Here is a 17,127-nt window from a genome sequence, read left to right on the forward strand (position 1 = left end):
ACTATAACCTGGATTCCCATGATAGAAACAAGAGAGGGAATACCACTGAAATAAGCTGAACTGCCCCTACCACCAAAAAAGAATTCACATGGATCCTATGATTAAACACAGACAGTAACATTTTCTCAAGTTGTCATAGCTCAGTGACATAGTAAAAGCCATAAGGAATGGCCATTCTATAACTATTTTTCAATACTCAAATCATTTGCTCTCTTAGAAATGTAAGTGTGTTCAAGATTAACACCATGGAGAAATGGAAATCTCTGCTCTGCTGGGAGGCAGGACTTAGGAGTGATTGCTTTTTCAATTTTGCCTCTAATATATTAATAGCTCATCCATTCACTTTAAAAAAAAGGAAAGTAATGACGTGGTCCCCAGCTGTACTATATATTGCTTTCATTTCCTTCCATGTTTCTCACAATGCCTAGTTTGTTATTTTCTAAGACGTGACAATGCGACACTAGCTGGGGAAGGAAGCCTGGCCCGGGACTCTCTGAGGAAACCTAACCGAAGGGACCCAAACCCCACCGCAAGCCCTCAGGCTTAGCACGGCAGCCATCAGCCAAGAGACCTATACCTGTTATGAACCGGGGCTGGGCCCTGCATCACACTGGGCACAGGGTTCTCCAGAGCGCAGTTGAAGCCACTTGTCACACATACAGGCTGCGTGGGCCACAGGTCTCCAGGTGGGTAAAGACCTAAGGAAGAAAGGAAAGCCCCTAGTGCCCCTTCCTCTCTCCAGAAAACACCCCCCACCTGTCAACCCCACGCGCTGACCACATCTGCTTTTCTGACTCCTTTCAGGACATTCTTTCAGACGGTAAAGCAGAAATAGAGCACATGCTTTGACCCGTACTTCAGACAGTGTGCGAATGTCTCCTGACCTGGATTAAAAGATACTTACAATGACTCAACAAGTCTATGAGGGCCCAGTTATAGATTCCAATGACACCACGGTAAGCAGGTGTCATTCCAGTGGACTGAGACAGGCAACAAGACAGAAGCAGCATGGCCAAGGGTCTAATGCTACGATGACAGACCCAGGGCAGTCAAAGGCCTCACCGAGGTGACACCTGACCCATCTGAGATGTGATGAGGTGAGAAGAGAGCCTGGGAGAGGCAGCTCCAGGCACAGCGAGCGGTGCTAACTGTGAAGTCCCTGGAGTGGGAGAGTGCCTTGTGAGCTCAGAACAGCAAGGAGAGGTGCGCTGTGGGGGGTGAGGTCAGAGACCTGACTGCAAGCCAGAGAGGGCAGAGCCTGGTGGGGCCCATGAAGGACATGGGCGCTGATGTGGATCAGATGGGCAGCCACTGGAAGGTTCTGCCAGGAGCTAAGTCTCTGTACACTGCAAACAGAGGCCCGAATCCCTTTGTTCCAGACTGTCTAATTAGGGATGTTTCCTAAGCACAAGCCTGGCAACATACACTGTCTCCCTCTGGGGCAGAGGGAGGAATGCTTACTGCCTATTATAAAAGATATGGGTTCCCTAAACTCAAGGTTCCTTCCTGTAATGCAACCCACACTCTATGCAAGCATCTAGGCCTGTTTGAGTCACCCCTGTGGCACCTGGTACCAAGGAAAATTAATGCAAACACGGCACCTGGCTTGGCCCCAACCGTATCAGTTTTACATGGGCAAAAAATGGCAGCTATTCCTCTAGGGAAACTTAACCCCCTTCTGAAGCAAAGCGACTGAATCAATAGGGACCTCAATCCCCTCAGTTCCCCTGAGCCTGGTGCACCAGTGGTTGAGGAGTTTAGCTGAAACCCAACGGTGTACACTGGGCCGTGCCACTGTCCGCCTCAATGTCCGCTACGCAGCACCAAGAATGCATGTGGCCACTCTGTTCAGGGGGTTGGGCCAAGGAGGCTCTCGTACCTCAGGCCAACTCTCCTCTGGAACTGCCCTGTGTGTTTACTGACTCTTAGGCCCTACCCACGGTCTAGACGTCTGATCCGTCACTTGGAAAGCTGCAGACTGCAGACTGGCAGATTGAAGACCCTTGGGGGCTGTGAAATGTGGAAATGAATCTTGGGTTCTAAGTGAACCTTCTGAGCCACTCAGGGAGAGGCCCCGGTGATGGCCCATCGTCTGATACGACAGACTAGCAGCACCTGCCCCTCCCGGACCACCAGCACCGCTCCCTGGGTCCTCCATCACACCAAACCCGGGGCTGGTTCCGCATCACAGATGGCAGAGGAAAGACCACACACAATATAGCTGTATGCTAATGAGAGAAAAGTGGTTGGAAGAGGGGTGGGAAAATGTGCCCAACAGCATTTTCGGGAAAGAGGGTGGCACCAACAAACAGTTCGCGATGGTGGCAGCAGATGGATGGGCCCCTGGAGCCTTCTGAAGGTCTCGCTGCTTCTCTCCTTCCCAGTAAAGCAGGAAGCAAGATCAATGACGAGGAGGCGGCGGAAGGTATTGGAAGTGCGGTCAGGAAAAGAGTGGAGGGCAAGGGGACCAGGGACATGCAGCAGCTGGGCCCCCGGGAGCCAGCGGCGGTGAATTCAGAGTGGCCGGTCAGCGTGTGTGTACTGCTCCCCAGTCTGCCTCACGGGCACGGAGCAGGCGGGGGAGCTGGAGCCCTGGGCACAACCACGGCAAGGTTCTGCAAGGTGAGTGCAGTGAGTCCCGGGACAGGAAATAAGGAAGTGACGGGAACAGTGGCTCGGGGAACTGTGACATGGCTCAGGGCATGCAGGCCCGGGAGGTGAGGGACACTAAACAGTGGGTGGGACCAATGCTTCGCAGAAGTAATTGTGAACAAGATCATTTCTCCAGTGACTTTAGGACCTAACGCAGGATTATAACAGGCGATCAAAGAGTAACTGCAGGTTGTTCACAGGAACAAGGTAAGAGGCACTTGAAACACACAGACACAAAAACATAGAGTAAGACACTAGATGACATGTAATTCTCCAACTGACAACAAAGACAGAATAACATGTTAAGGTGCAAAAGGTTTGATACAGTTTTTATTTTTCCCCATTAACTAGGTCCCTTCTCTTCTCTATTATCTGAGAGATAAAGGCAGTACCCAGCTAAACCTCTCCTAAACCTTGCCTCAACAAATTACTTTTTATAAACTTGAAAACACTTACTTTCCTGGGTTCATTATCAGATCCAACTCACAAATAATTAATTTCTGTTGATAATTAGACAGTGAGTCTAAAATGTATCCTAGGAATAGCACTGAAGCCTATACTTTCGAAGTAAACCCGCTCTGTTGCATAGAACGGCTTTTAGTTCAGTACCACTTGGTTAAGCAAAAGCAAGTATGCACGTTAAAGCTAACTGGTGCCACGGGGCGTGAAAGTCAGCAGGCTCATCTTGCTGCAACTCCTGACCTGGACTCGGTAGGAAGGAGGTACTAGAAGGAAACAGGAGACAAGGGCCAAGGGAGGTGAAGAAGAGAAGAAACAGAGAAGAAAAATGAGAGGGGGCTGGAGGGAGCCCCAACACAGAGACCGCAGGCAGGAGTGGGGATTCCTCCCCACCCACACCCCCAGCCGGCAGAGGCTGGGCTCCCAGTGCGGGGCTGAGACCAGTCATCAAGGCTGCTGGGGCCGAGCTAACGAACTTGTAGGACACGGGGAAGTGGGGAGAGGGCAGGAAAAGCAGAAGTAGGCGAAGGTGCTTGAACTTCACCCTGGGCATGCTCTCCAACCCGGCCTCAGCACTGGGAAAGGTGAGGTGCACGCAGCGGCAGCCCCGCACCGTTCTGTGGCCACAGGGCCCCTTGCCTCAGCCACAAGGACGAAGCTCAGTGTCTACGCGGGGGGGCGGGTGAGGTCAGAGGCTCCCCTGATGCCGCTGCAGAAGGCAGGTGCCTTCCCAATGCGCCAGAGCCCCGTGACACGGCTTGAAGAAGAGGCCACCATCTGGGCACCCAACCTGCTTGTCTTCTCAAGCCCCCCAGCCCCCAACACAGAACACATGGCTGGTGTCTGGAGCAAGAGAAATGAGCCTCACCTTTGTCTTCCTCAACGCCTGCTGGCCCGGCAGGAAGGCTGGGGCAGGGAGCTTCTGCATATTGTGGGAGAGTACTCACGTCTCTGCGGGGAAAGTGAGAAGAGGAAGATCACTGATTTTGTCTGTGCAAGGAAATATGAATTTGTATACCCACGTCGGATTGAGTTTTTACACAAATTCTTCCCTCAAGAAACACACAGACAACTCAGAGACAAAACGGCACACAACCAGGAAAGGATTGCGGAATATTAACTTCCCAAGATCCAGCAAAGTCTTCCTTTAATAAACTCCAACTATACAGTTTTAACTTAAGTCACCAAGGTCACCTACAGTTTCACAGGGGCCTGCCACCAGCCCAGAGCAATTCTTTTTTTTTTTTTTTTTTGACAGAAACAGAGAGTCAAAGAGAGGGACAGATAGGGACAGACAGACAGGAAAGGAGAGATGAGAAGCATCAATTCTTCGCTGTGGCACCTTAGTTGTTCATTGACTACTTTCTCACATGTGCCTTGACTGGGGAGTTACAGCAGAGCAAGAGACCCCTTGCTCAAACCAGCGACCTTGGGCTTCAAGCCAGCAACTTTGGGGCTCAACCCAGCAACCATGGGGTCATGTCTATGATCCCATGCTCAAGCCAGCGACTCCACGCTCAAGCCAGTAAGCCCATGTTCAAACCGGCGACCTCAGGGTTTCGAACCTGGGTCCTCCACGCCCCGGTCTGATGCTGGGACCGCACAACCGCCTGGTCAGGCTGGAGCAATTCTTAATCCCTAGTTTACTTTCTACCCCTAACAAAATAGTTCTTATAGAGCTTTCCCTTGTACCCTCACTGAGACTTTTACTCTTCTCACCAACTCGCCAGGTTACTGTTAATGACATCTCATCCTCTCACAATGTGGCCAATGCCTAAGAAAACGAATTCTGTGTCTCACTCGAATCCCTCCCCTCTCTCACTCAGTCAAGAATGCTTGTTTATTCTGCCTAATGCTACCGCAAAAGGACCCTACTTGGGACTGTAAACAAGCAGGATCTACCAGGTTTTTGCAAACCTTCCTAAATCGTGAATGCTTCGCTTTATTTGAACGCACTGTGAAAGCTGGAGAGTGAGCAACTTACATGGGATTGCAGATGTTATGGCAGAGGTTCAAGGAGAGGGGCGTTTCCGGAGGAAAGTCATTCTGTGAAACACTGTCTGCTGAGGAAAAACACATTATCACAAGTGTTTACAAACATTATTTAACTGCAGCATGCATTATAATGCACATGGTTAGTACCCTTAACCCCAGGAGTGATTTATTTTTCACTTTAAATTGGTATTCACACATTCAGTACTTTAGTTTTTAAAATGTCTTTTATAACTTAGCTTGTTGAAAACTTAATGACATCCAACATTTAAATTCATGAATTTTGGCTTAATAATGTTTCAGTGATGGAAAAAACGCTAGAACCCTTATCATAATGTAGTAACATTTTAAGGGAATTTTTCTGAAAAAAAAAAATGTTTTTGCTATATAAACAAACCCCTCCAGTTTATAAAAGTAACATGCTCATTGTGGGAAATCGATAAAAATAAACAAAAGTTTTAAAAAGAAAAATATGACACTTATCATTATACTACTCTTCTCAGTATTTAGGCATAGTTCTTACAACCTCTTTTATATATATACATATACGTATAAAATTGTAGTCATAACGCATGTATACTTTGACTTTGCCTTTTTGGTCTTTTACACCATTAATTATACCGGGGACATTCTCCTGATATTACAGAACTCTCAATTTTTTAAAAAAATCTTGAATTAGCATCATTAGGTAAACTTTGTCTTCAGCTGTGGATGGAGCTGTGTTTGTTGTAGGCTGTGAAAACCAAGCTTCTTCCCCTGAAACCAGCTCTGCTATCGACAGAACGCAGAGCGCCTACCTTCACCTCCATCCCTGTGTTCTCAATGGGCCCCCCGGAGGGGGAAGAACGGGGTTGTTTCTTGGGGGTTGAGAAGATCTAACCTTTTTGTGCACAATACATAGCAATAAACAGATTATAGTGAATCTCAGTGGTATTAAAATCTCACGGAGTTCATTAGGGAAAGTGACGAGTAAGGCTCTTAGGGGAGGTGGGGACCCGATAATTTTTAAAACAGCTGAGACATCTAGACTGAAATCACACGTGGATGCTTTGCCCAGGTTTTTATGGCTACTGGTGCCCTGCTCTCTCAAACAAGACCTTCTTTATAGGTCTCACCACTGGTGGGAGAGGCCACCCCGAGTGCCTGGGTCTGTTCTTGGGACTCACCAGCTGGCAGGAAGTGCTGGGGGCCCGCCGTGGGCTTCTTGTCCCCGTCGGAGCTGCTGGTGCTGCTCCAGCTGCCCCAGCTGCCCCGGCTGGCACGCACGCTCCCCGAGGAGCTGCCGCAGTCCGAGCTGGAGTCTGAGCACGATTTCTCCACACACTTCTTCCCGGGCTTCTGGAAGTAACCTTCTGCGGGAAGCAAGAGAGAAGAGCTGACCACATGTGCCACATAAACAGTTTTCAACTTGACACCATTTCCGATCAAAGGAGAGAGGTGAAATTACGAGGACAGCAAGGTTCGACTTCAGGGTCTGCTAACTGCTCATTTAATGAGAAGAAGCGAACTGAAACGGATGATGGGACTTTGAGAAACGGTGGGGATGGCTGTGTCCCCTCTGCATATGGGATAGGCAATTCAACTTGTTCAGGGCTCATTCAGTCCGTACCAGTGACAACCTTGGTCTAATAATGGTTCTGGGAATAACAAACACTTCTATCAAGAAAACCGAGGCTAGTACATTGGACTGAAGATTTGCAGATCATTTCTTCCTCTCTTTTATTAAGATAATCCGCTAAGAGCTTTAAAGTATTATTTATATGTGGGTGGGGAAAACCCCCCAAAAGACCGACAGCAATACACGTGTCAAGGGAATGAACCAACGAGGAGTCAGAAACCCAATGACTCTGCCAGCTTGCATGCACTGACACGGGCATGTGTCCCGGGGCGTGGGTGTTGGGTGGGAAGATTATACCTTCCCCCTCCCCCGTACCCCACTTGTGCTGCCAACTTTAGTAGCCCTTAAACCTCCAGCTATACTCTGCCCTACCCTGGACCTACCGTTGGGTGCCCTCTGCCTCCCACTCCCAGGGATGTGCCCAGCAGCCCTCAGATAGGTCAGTGGCCTGGCTTCGCAAGCCACCTGGCTCAGGTTTGTGAAAAGAGCTACTATTCTTATCACCTGGCTACTCCCTAGAGCAAGCAACCACTGCCCCTTCAGCAGTCTGCAGGAGGACAGCTGAGAATGACCTCTGCAGGAGGACAGCTGAGAATGGCCAGAATTCAGGTGGGTGGGAAGTAGGCAGGGTGACACCAGAGGCCTGTGCAGGCTCAAAAGAATCTCAGCTTTCCAGTCTCATCCAGACAGCTTTCCACTTGGGCTTTGGTAAGCTAAGTGGCCTGTGAAGTGACAGTCTCATCAGGATGCCATTCTCTCATGCATACTCACTCACTCGAGGAAACAAAATTTCCACCAGAAGCACCCATCATAGCAGAGTTCCATACCTGTTTCTCTTTGTGCAGCAGGTAACCTCCTCCCGACACAAGCATCTGCTTTACACGTGTCCCCAGGGGCTTCCTGTGCGCACCAGTTTCTGACATCAATGTCACGGCTCAGCTCGGACCTTTCAAAGTCACCGCACACAAGTTTTAATTCACTCTGTTCAGAAGGCCTGGAAGAGCCACAAAAACATCACATCCGCATGTTATCACATGCAGGAGACGTATTACAGGTGAAAACATGAATCATCAGGAACACCCCGAGACCACGTCCCTTTGGGCCTAACAGGAGAAGATGCTGAGTAAAGGAAAGACATCCGAAAGAAAAAGAGTTTGCCGGTTTAGAACTAGAATTAACGTGGAGATCATTCAGTCTACTTCTGCAGCAAGAAGAATGAAACTCCACCAGGTTACATAAGTCACTCAGGGTCAACTGGTAAGTGGACCAGAAGCCAGGACTCCTGACTTGTCCTTGCTTTTAGTGTAAAGCCTGATTCTCGAGATGATCCTGCTCCTTGGTGTCTGGGGGAGGGTGTGGGCATTCAGTTAGCTGTTTTCTTCGTTCATTTAGCAAACATTGACCGAGTGACGACCCTGTGCCATGTACTGTTAGAAAACCTGTGGCGTCTACAAAGGATCAAGTTCCTCTCCCGAGGAGGGCACGGTTCAACAATAACGCCTCTCCTACAAGACCGTGAGTCAGCTCTGAGGGAAGAGCTGTCAGTGCATTTCTGGAAATGGCCACATAGAAAGGCGCAGAGAGTGCTATAAGACACCACGATGACTGTTTCACACGGTGCCATTTCAGTCTTCATGTTAGGTTTGTAGAATGGCGGTTAAGAAGATCCAATATATGAGATGTAGCACATACTCTCGCTGGTTTCTGACCACTCAAGGTAACCAGTATATAGAAGCAGGGGCCAAGGAAATGGACAAGCTGACAGCCACCTACTTCTTATACATCATGTTCTCAGAACATCCTGATTCGCTACAAAGCTATTTGAAAGCTACATTTTAAGAAGTTGTTTTTTCAGTGTGTCAGAGATCTGCTTTTAAGTATGTAGCATAACATTTAATTGGTGAAATTCCACTCTAATTTCATATCTTTCTATATAGGTCCATATCAGGAAAATAGAAAACTTTAGAGTGATCCTATTAGTCAATCAAATATTTATAAAAATACATATAAAAGAATGCAAGGTATAAGTCTCCTTTCTATAGGGTACCACACTACAGCTTTCAATTCATTTGGCCTAAATAATTTTGGCCCACATCTGGATAATTAGCCATCAACAATTAGCATTCAGTAGTAACAACAAACTGACGAAGAGTTTATTTCTCAATTTTCATATTTGCTGATTTCAGTGTGAGCCAGGGACTACTGGAGCTTGAGGACCTCCAGAGCTGCCGACCCTTCTCGGCGGAGTGCGGTGAAAGTGGCTGGGGAGTGTGTACAAAGCTGAATCCCAGAGTCTGAGCTCCAGATGCAAGCTCCGGGGACCTTGGGACAGACACTGTAACCAGCACCACACACGCTTCCCATCAGTGGTCCTTGCCACAGTGTCGGAGTTCCCTTCCAATAACAAATGGAAATTCGGCACAGTGGAAACCAACCCCCTGCAAATCTACAGCCGCTAGACAACTGGACAGAAACATATTAAAATGCCCAGCTGTGGCCTGACCTGTGGTGGCGCAGTGGATAAAGCGTTGACCTGGAAATGCTGAGATCGCCGGTTCGAAACCCTGGGCCTGCCCGGTCAAGGCACCTATGGGAGTTGATGCTTCCAGCTCCTCCCCCCCTTCTGTTTCTCTCTCTCCCTCTCTCTCTCTCTCTCTCTCCTCTCTAAAAATGAATAAATAATAAATAAATAAATTAAATAAATAAATAAATAAATAAAATGCCAGCTGCGCTCATGAGAAAGAGAAATCCCCAGATGCCAGAACCCCTTGGGAGGAAAGAGGCTTTAACGCCCCAGGCTTGGGTTTTCACACACAGCAGCACATAGGAGTAGGGGAGCTTGGACTAAGCCTCCTAAAAACTGGGACCCTGGAAGGGGACACTGTCAGGGACACTCTGACAATAAAAAGCCGCTCCACCACCCAGGGAGGAAGAGACAGGAGGCTGTCTCTGCTGGAGGCTCCTGACTTGCGCAAATGTTGAATGTGGGAAATCTAATCTACGAGATCAAATTCAGCGACTGGCCCATGGAGTCAGAATGTACACACTACCAACCAGGTTGGGGGAGGAGGAGTGGGCGGGACATAGAAACCTCACGCTGAGAAACGTACATAAAATTAGATTTAGAGAGAGAGATCTGGAAACACAGAAATATGGGATTCCCAGATAAACGCCGTCCAGCTCCTTCATTTTACGGGTAAGAGAATAAAAGCCGAGGGACAGGAAGTGTCCTGAGGAGGCAGGGCTGCCGACGGAGAGTGCCAAATGGCCTGGTTCCAACTCTGGCTCTGCCCCTTACCAGCTCCAGGGTGTTCAGCAAACCACGTGATGTCTGGGCACCTCACTTCCTGCAGCTGTGAGAACTCCCTTCTGCAGGACTGAACCGAGGCGAGGTGCCCCTATGCGGGTGACGACTACCCCGTTCACAGGAAGGTCCTGGCATGGAGGAACTCTCAAGCTTTTCCTATAAAGCCCCCATATGTCTCAGCATTTTATAAAGTAAGTATCTGAGAACTCTGTTCACTTGAAGGTATTTAAAAAAAAACAAAACAGAAACACAACCAGAAATATATTACTTTTAAGAACATTTATCTCAAAATACATAAATGTTCTTAAAATTAATATGGATAAAAGGTGAACATATATACTTACATATATAAATTTTGTGAGCAGTATATATATATACACATATGTATATATACATGTTTTTAACTTAATCTATACATATACATATATGACACCGACAACAGTGTGCTGAGAGCCAGAGGGAAAGGGGGGTGACGGGTAGGTGGCGGGGAAAATGAGAACAGAGAGAGACTGTGGGGTGCTGGACGCCCGGTGTGGTGTGCAATGTTCTACTGAGTTGTACACTTGAAACCTATGTATATGGTTTTGTGAACCAATGTCAGCCCAATAAATTCAATTTAGAAAAAGAGCATTCATCTCAAAAGAGAAACATCCACACTCTCCTATTATCTGTATCCAACATAACAAAAATAAGATAAAAAGATACTAGCTAATCGTAAAATGAGAGATTAAGAAACTGACGGGAATCTTCGGGGTCTAAACATTACACACCTCAAGACCTGAGTGGCACCCCTTTTCTTGTTTTTTCTACACGTTCGATTTTTATTCCAATTTAAATTTTGTAAATTTCCTTCTTTTTTCTCCTGAAGCTTCTTCTTCCTATAAGAATCTTCTTGCTAAAAAGAAAGAAAGAAAAAAAACAACTTTTGATGAAGGCTTAAACTGACTGAATACACATGAAAAGCAAAACAAAACAAAACAAAAACCTCTATGATTTTTATAAGGATTTTGCATAGAAACATTTGGTCAAGTGAATCGGAAAAGTACGGGCGTCTATGTTTTTTTTAAGTAAACCTCTGAAGACGGCCTCTACATGAATTTCAAAACGCTCTAACACTGAAAACCGAGACAGACGTTTCTCAAACCCTAGTTTGTTTATACTTCCCTTCTTTCTCTACCTCCATCGACCTCCACAAAAAGAAAAAAAAAATATTGCTGCCTATAAAATTCTTAAGGAGCGAGAAAGGAAAAACATCTGTTAGCAATTTATGGTCAGCTTGCTGTTAACTTCAGCCGCAGTAAATCCTGCAGCCTTCACCTGTTAATTTGGTGTGTGCAATTCGGATGAATTACCACTGCAGAAAAATCACGTAAAAACTCTACAGAGAAGCAATTTGTGTATTTACATTTTTGTTGTTGTTTATAGATGAACTTTGGGAGAACGGCCAAATCCCCATAGACTGCTCCAAACTAGTTTAAGGTTTTTAAGTAAATAAAACAAGAAAATGATTGATTTTTAAAAAATGTTCTGAAAAACTTAATTTATGAAATGTGAATGAGACACATATCCAGTCGACCCTTGAACAATGCTGTGGGGGTGAGGGGTGCCAACTCCCCCGCGCAGCTGAATAGTCACACTTAACTTTTTTTTTTTAGTATTCATCATAATACATTTATTTTACCTGGATTTACAGAAAGTATGTACATATTATCTCTTGTTACAAAATTTGTCAGCACTAAGATAGCTTGGAATAATATAATAATTAACTCTGGGTCTCATGGATATTTCATGGGTAACTTAAGCATAATTGTTAAAACTTTTAACTCCCCAAAACTTAACTACTAGTAGACCAGAAGCCTTACAGATAACACCAACAGTTGATTAACACGTATTTTGTATATGTATTCTTAGAATAAAATGAGCTAGAGAAAAGGACATGTTATTAAGAGAAATCACAAGAAAAATACCATTTACAGTATTTAGTGAAAAAAAAAATCCACTCATAAGCAGACCCGTGAAGTTCAAACCCATGTTCAAGGGTCACTGTATATATTTATATATATATATATGTAAAAATTACACAAAGATCAAGGTTTTTCATTTGGGCTTTCTACTCCTTTGAATGTTAGATATGATCCATTAACAGACCCAGAGGAAGGGGGATTCCCTTGTTCTTAAAAATTTTAAAGTAGGTCATGTCTTTCCTGTCTTCTAATACTTGTTCTTTCTCTTCCTTCGACCACGCTGCCCCTTGAAGCAGCGGCATGACTGTCACGGGGGAAGGGGTGGGAGCTCACACATTGAAACCCTTGGGCTCTTAAGGGTGTTAGGTCTTTTAGGAGGAAAATGCCTTCCCAGGGGCCTCACAGAGGCAAATCCCCTAGCTAGAGTCCTCTTCCTACTGACCCTCAGGATTCACATTTCATAAAGAACAATGATTGGCTCATTGTACATTCTTTTTTTCAGGAGATTAGTCCAGAAATCAGAGTAGGAATCTGAAAGACAGACACAGAGAGAGAGAGAGAGAGAGAGAGAGAGAGAAGAGGCCTACAATGGAAGTTTGGGGAAAGCAAACCAATCAAAGCAACAGACTTGTCAAGAAACGTGTGGAAGAATAAAGAGACAATCCGGCTCTTTCCTTTCTGGTGGAGGGCGTCACGTCCTGGGAAGCAGGACTAACCAGGACACTGAAAGGGTCCGTGTGGTGTGTTGCAATTAAGATCATGGTCGCAGAGGCCTAACTGCCTGCATTTGAATCTCACTCCTGCTTTCCAGCTGTGTGGTCTGAGGCAAGGTACTTAGCTGCTCTTTGTTTCCTGTGTCTTCCTCCAAAGCCTGTTGTGAGGATTCAATTACCTACACATAGTGATAGTTTATATAAGACTTAGCTATGATCAACATAATTATTGAATTATTTGGTCTAGCTAGGGTCTCTGATCTCCTTTCAGATGGGGCAACATCATTGATCGCTGGGTAGGGAAATAATATTTCCTAAGTTTAATAAAAGCAAAGGGAGAAATCACAGCCTGCACGAGGTAGAGCCACTGTAGAAATAACAGCAAGTACAAAGAAGAGGGAAAGGGCAAACTAAGAAAAATGAATACACTATTTGGTAGACAAAGCATTAATAGATTTACATATGTTCTTACTGAAAATAAAGGAAAAAACTCCACTAACAGTTCATGGAAACATGGACAAAGGACAAAAAATGCAAATTCATGAAAGAAATAAAAAGACCAAAAAAAATGAAGTGTTCATCTAAAATATTTAATAATAAAGTTGTGTTTTTAGGAAAGGCAATTTAAACTGGCTCGTATCTCGTCTTTCCATTTTGGTTTTTAAAAACCCCAAGTGTGTTTGCGCCTACAGACACTAGGGAAGGGCTGGGGAGCAGGGGAGAGATAACGGGTCTCTCTCTAAACAGAAACGTGGAATCAGTTTAGACATTTAGTATTTCTCAATTTAAAAAAAAAGTCATTAGAAAATATTTCCCTGGTAGAATTCTGGATGAATGATATTTTACTTGTGCTTTCAGAATTTCACAAAAACATTAAACAAAGGAAAATGCTCACTTTTTTCTAGCAAGAGACATATATTCAAATGAGAAATGAAACACAAACATCCACCTATCACAGACCAAGATTTTGCAAAAAAAAAAAAAAAAAAAAAAAGGAAAGGAAAAAAAAGGTGCTGCAAGTACAGAGTTGCACCAGTGTCCTCGTGGGTCACGCATGGGCACGTGAGCCGCTGCCACCTGTCGAGAACCCTAAGCAGCTGACACACTTTCTCTCTAGAAAGCTGGAACAAGGAGGGGTCGGGAATGCAGGCAAGACTGGGAACTAAACAGTTCATCATAGTGTTATTTATGAAAATAAGGAGTTGTTAAACAACGTCCATGTCCAACTGCAGGGGACGGGTTTAGATTAAGGCATAAAGGATGGAATGTCATGTAGCCACTGAAAACAAAGCTCCCCATTCATTATTTCTACCATGAGAATATTCCGAATCACAACACTAAAACAACGCTATGTAAACACAATAAGGATCCTGAGTTTTTCAAAATTTGTAAAGAAAAGCAGAATACAGAAAAATGTGGTTCATTCTGGGTAGATCTTCTCCTCCTTTTTTACACTTCTATAATAATCACAAATTACTTTACTAAGGGAAAAAAATCTGCTTAAAAGAAAATAAACAGCCAAGGTTAGGGTCAAAATGTAGTCTGTGGCTTCCAGATCTGGGCTTCAACCTTCTTTGCCAATAAATATAAAGGAATGTTGCTATGTACTATACAGATTTATATAATTTCCTAAGCTGCAAAATTAGGCCCTAAGAATGTTCTAGAAAAACAAACACTGAGCAATGCACTTGGGAATGTGTTTATTGAGAATTACTTTCTCCAAACCACCAATGAAATGGAAAGATCACTCACACACGGGGTTTTAAATGAGAGTTCTACAACACTGGAGTGAGTCACCGAGCCAGCAAAGAAATGACAGGTGATAGCCCCCATGCTGCACAGAAAATCCACCTTGACTGACCACGCGGACAGCCTTGACCACAAAGCAGGCCCGAGCGCCCCAAATCCTCGGACTTGCCACATCCTGACTATCTGCTGGCTGCCGCCGCCAGTCAGTGCAGATGTGTGTCCTACACAGGCTCATGGACCAGAAAAGGAATGAGGAACCCAGACAATGACGGGGATCCAGCGTAAGAAATGTCTAAGCTCCAGCGAGAGAGATAAAAGACAAAAGATAAATAACTTGAATAAATTAAGAGAAGTGCCAGAATCAAGGGCACGAACGGAGAAAGCCAGTCTGGCACAGAAGCTGGGAGTTGACTTCGAGATGGGGAAGTGGGGCCCACACAGGTGGCAGAGGGAGGCCAGCAATAGCACCACGTGGCACTGTTATTCCGGGCCACCTCTTCCTTCTGACCCTCCGACTGAGGGGGTGGTGAAGTCAGCACATCCCAGCACGCCTCATTGCAGGGCAGCAGCTGAGCCTATAGGGCCATCCCTAGACCACCCGTCCCACCTAGCCCCAGGTCCATGACTGCTCCTGCTCCTGCTCCTGCTCCTGCACGCAGGCCATCTTCGCAGTCTGGCCTCGCTTTACCTGCATCTCCTGCTATACCTGCACCCTCGAGACGTCTGCAAACTGAACACCGGCCAAGGTTCAGACTCAGGCCCCGAGTCTTCTCTCGGCCCATGCCTCAGAACTCAGGGTCACCCTTCAACTCTAACCTCCACGAGGACAGCTCCCAAAACTGCAAGCTCTAGGCCTGACCCGCCACGAAAGCTCTGGTTCCGTATCTACCATACTTTCTCACAACCAAGTCCAGCCACCACCTATGTTAGTAATGAGCACAGTCATACCTGTCATGTCCTTAGAACTTCCTCTTCATTAGTACTTGGTAACTGTTGCTATGCCGAGCATTTAATGTATTCATTCATTCATTCATTCATTCATCCATTCAATCCTCACAAGCCTATGAAGTAGCCATACTATTTTATATTAATATTATTACATTATTTTTCAGGTAAGGAAACTGGGATGTGTTCATTTGTCCAATGTTACCAAGCAAATATGTCATGAGCTAGATTCAAACCCCAGAAGTCTGGCTGCAAAGCCCATGCTCTTAACCACTATGCAGCATTGCTGTGACCGACATAAAAATGAATGCATTACACCAGAATTCATTGCAGGGCAGCAGCTGAGCCTATAGGGCCATCCCTAGACCACCCGTCCCACCTAGCCCCGGGTCCATGACTGTTCAAACCTCGGAGTTATGTTTGCAAGTGGTTATGTAAAAAAAAGATGGCCCCTCTCCTGTGGGCAATCAGGTGCTAACAAGTCCCATTGTTTTTCCTTCTAGTCTCTTACCTACTCTTCCTACCTTTCACTCCTGCTCCTGCCCTCATATAGGTATTGATTACATCATGCCTCCTAGCAGAACAACAGCCTCTATCTGATTCAAATGAAAAGGATATAAAAATTCATGTCTGTCATGAAGTTTAAGCAAAAATAAAGGAGTATAAAAAGGGAAAGAAAGAAATCACCCCAAATCCTACCACTCAGAAATAACCAGTGTCTCCCGTTGATTATTTGGCAAACCTATTTTTTTACTCTCTCCACAAATCTACACCCATGTAAGGAGGGCAGGACAGATGATCGGAATCATTTGTAACACTGGAACCATGCACTGTTTTTCAGTAAAAACGAAAGGCCCAGTTTTCCTTGAATTTACATAAGAAAGTGAGGTAGAACCAAAGAAACTGCCAACTTGGAAACAGCTGTTTCTCCTCCACATGACACAGTAATTCCTTAAGGAGATTTCTTAAGGTTAAGAAAAAGTTTGTGAAAGATAGTTTCATAAGTTGTCAACCCTTTTAAACTACATGTTTCAGTTTTACACAGTTTCGACTTTTTACCAAGAAAGGCAAAATTAAAACTTATTTTCACCTACCTTCCTATCTTACCTCGCAGTTTTGCAAAATTATATTTTATTTTTGCTTGTTAATATTTTAATATTTGCGATCTATCCTGTAATTATAATTGCCAACTGTTTAGTCTTAGTTCTGGATACAAAATGAACAGAAACCTTAACAACAGTCTTTCAACATGGCTTCTTCAATCTCGGGTGGGTTTTTTTACGTCTATCTTGGTTGGCTAAATTTCGCTAACTTCAACTTTCAAGAAAGGCTCATGAATTCATTTGTGTTGAAAGATGTTTGCCTGTTGACATTGTACTTGAGTGTCACCTTCATTAGGCATAACATTCTGGTTCACATTTTCATTCTCTCAATGATATTGCTCCACTGTTTTTTGGCATGAGATTTTTTTGGAAGTCTGAGGCAAGACTAACTTTTTGTTTCTTGATTTTCCTGCCTTTGCACAATTCTTTATGCTCTAAGTTCAACACTTTAACCAGAATGTACCTATTCCATTATTATGCATCAGTTTTTTCTGGAGTGCACAGTGGTACCCTTTTGATTTATAAATCTAGTCCTTGCCTCATATTTTCTCCTATGACATCGCCAAATACCTTTCCTAATCCATTTGTTGGGCCATTTACTTAGACAACTACTAGTCTTATGCTG

The 17,127-nt window shown here is 45.0% G+C and overlaps 1 protein-coding gene across 2 annotated transcripts in view; it reads right to left on the minus strand.

Moving 5' to 3' along the window:
• The window catches only part of TMEM131L (transmembrane 131 like), a 167,603-nt gene that overhangs the window by 3,228 nt on the left and 147,248 nt on the right, over positions 1-17,127 (minus strand). The window contains exons 27-32 of one of the 2 annotated variants that reach the window (XM_066280488.1): positions 10,799-10,923; positions 7,549-7,715; positions 6,270-6,455; positions 5,096-5,171; positions 3,980-4,062; positions 578-698 (exon numbers count right to left, since the gene is read on the minus strand). In XM_066280488.1, coding sequence (XP_066136585.1) covers positions 578-698; positions 3,980-4,062; positions 5,096-5,171; positions 6,270-6,455; positions 7,549-7,715; positions 10,799-10,923 — 758 coding nt within the window. Of the gene's footprint in view, positions 1-577; positions 699-3,979; positions 4,063-5,095; positions 5,175-6,269; positions 6,456-7,548; positions 7,716-10,798; positions 10,924-17,127 lie in introns of both variants that reach the window. The other variant, XM_066280477.1, reaches the window with a different exon arrangement.

Source organism: Saccopteryx bilineata, chromosome 1 (assembly GCF_036850765.1).
Source record: "Saccopteryx bilineata isolate mSacBil1 chromosome 1, mSacBil1_pri_phased_curated, whole genome shotgun sequence".
In the NCBI taxonomy this organism is placed as follows: Eukaryota; Metazoa; Chordata; class Mammalia; order Chiroptera; family Emballonuridae; genus Saccopteryx; species Saccopteryx bilineata.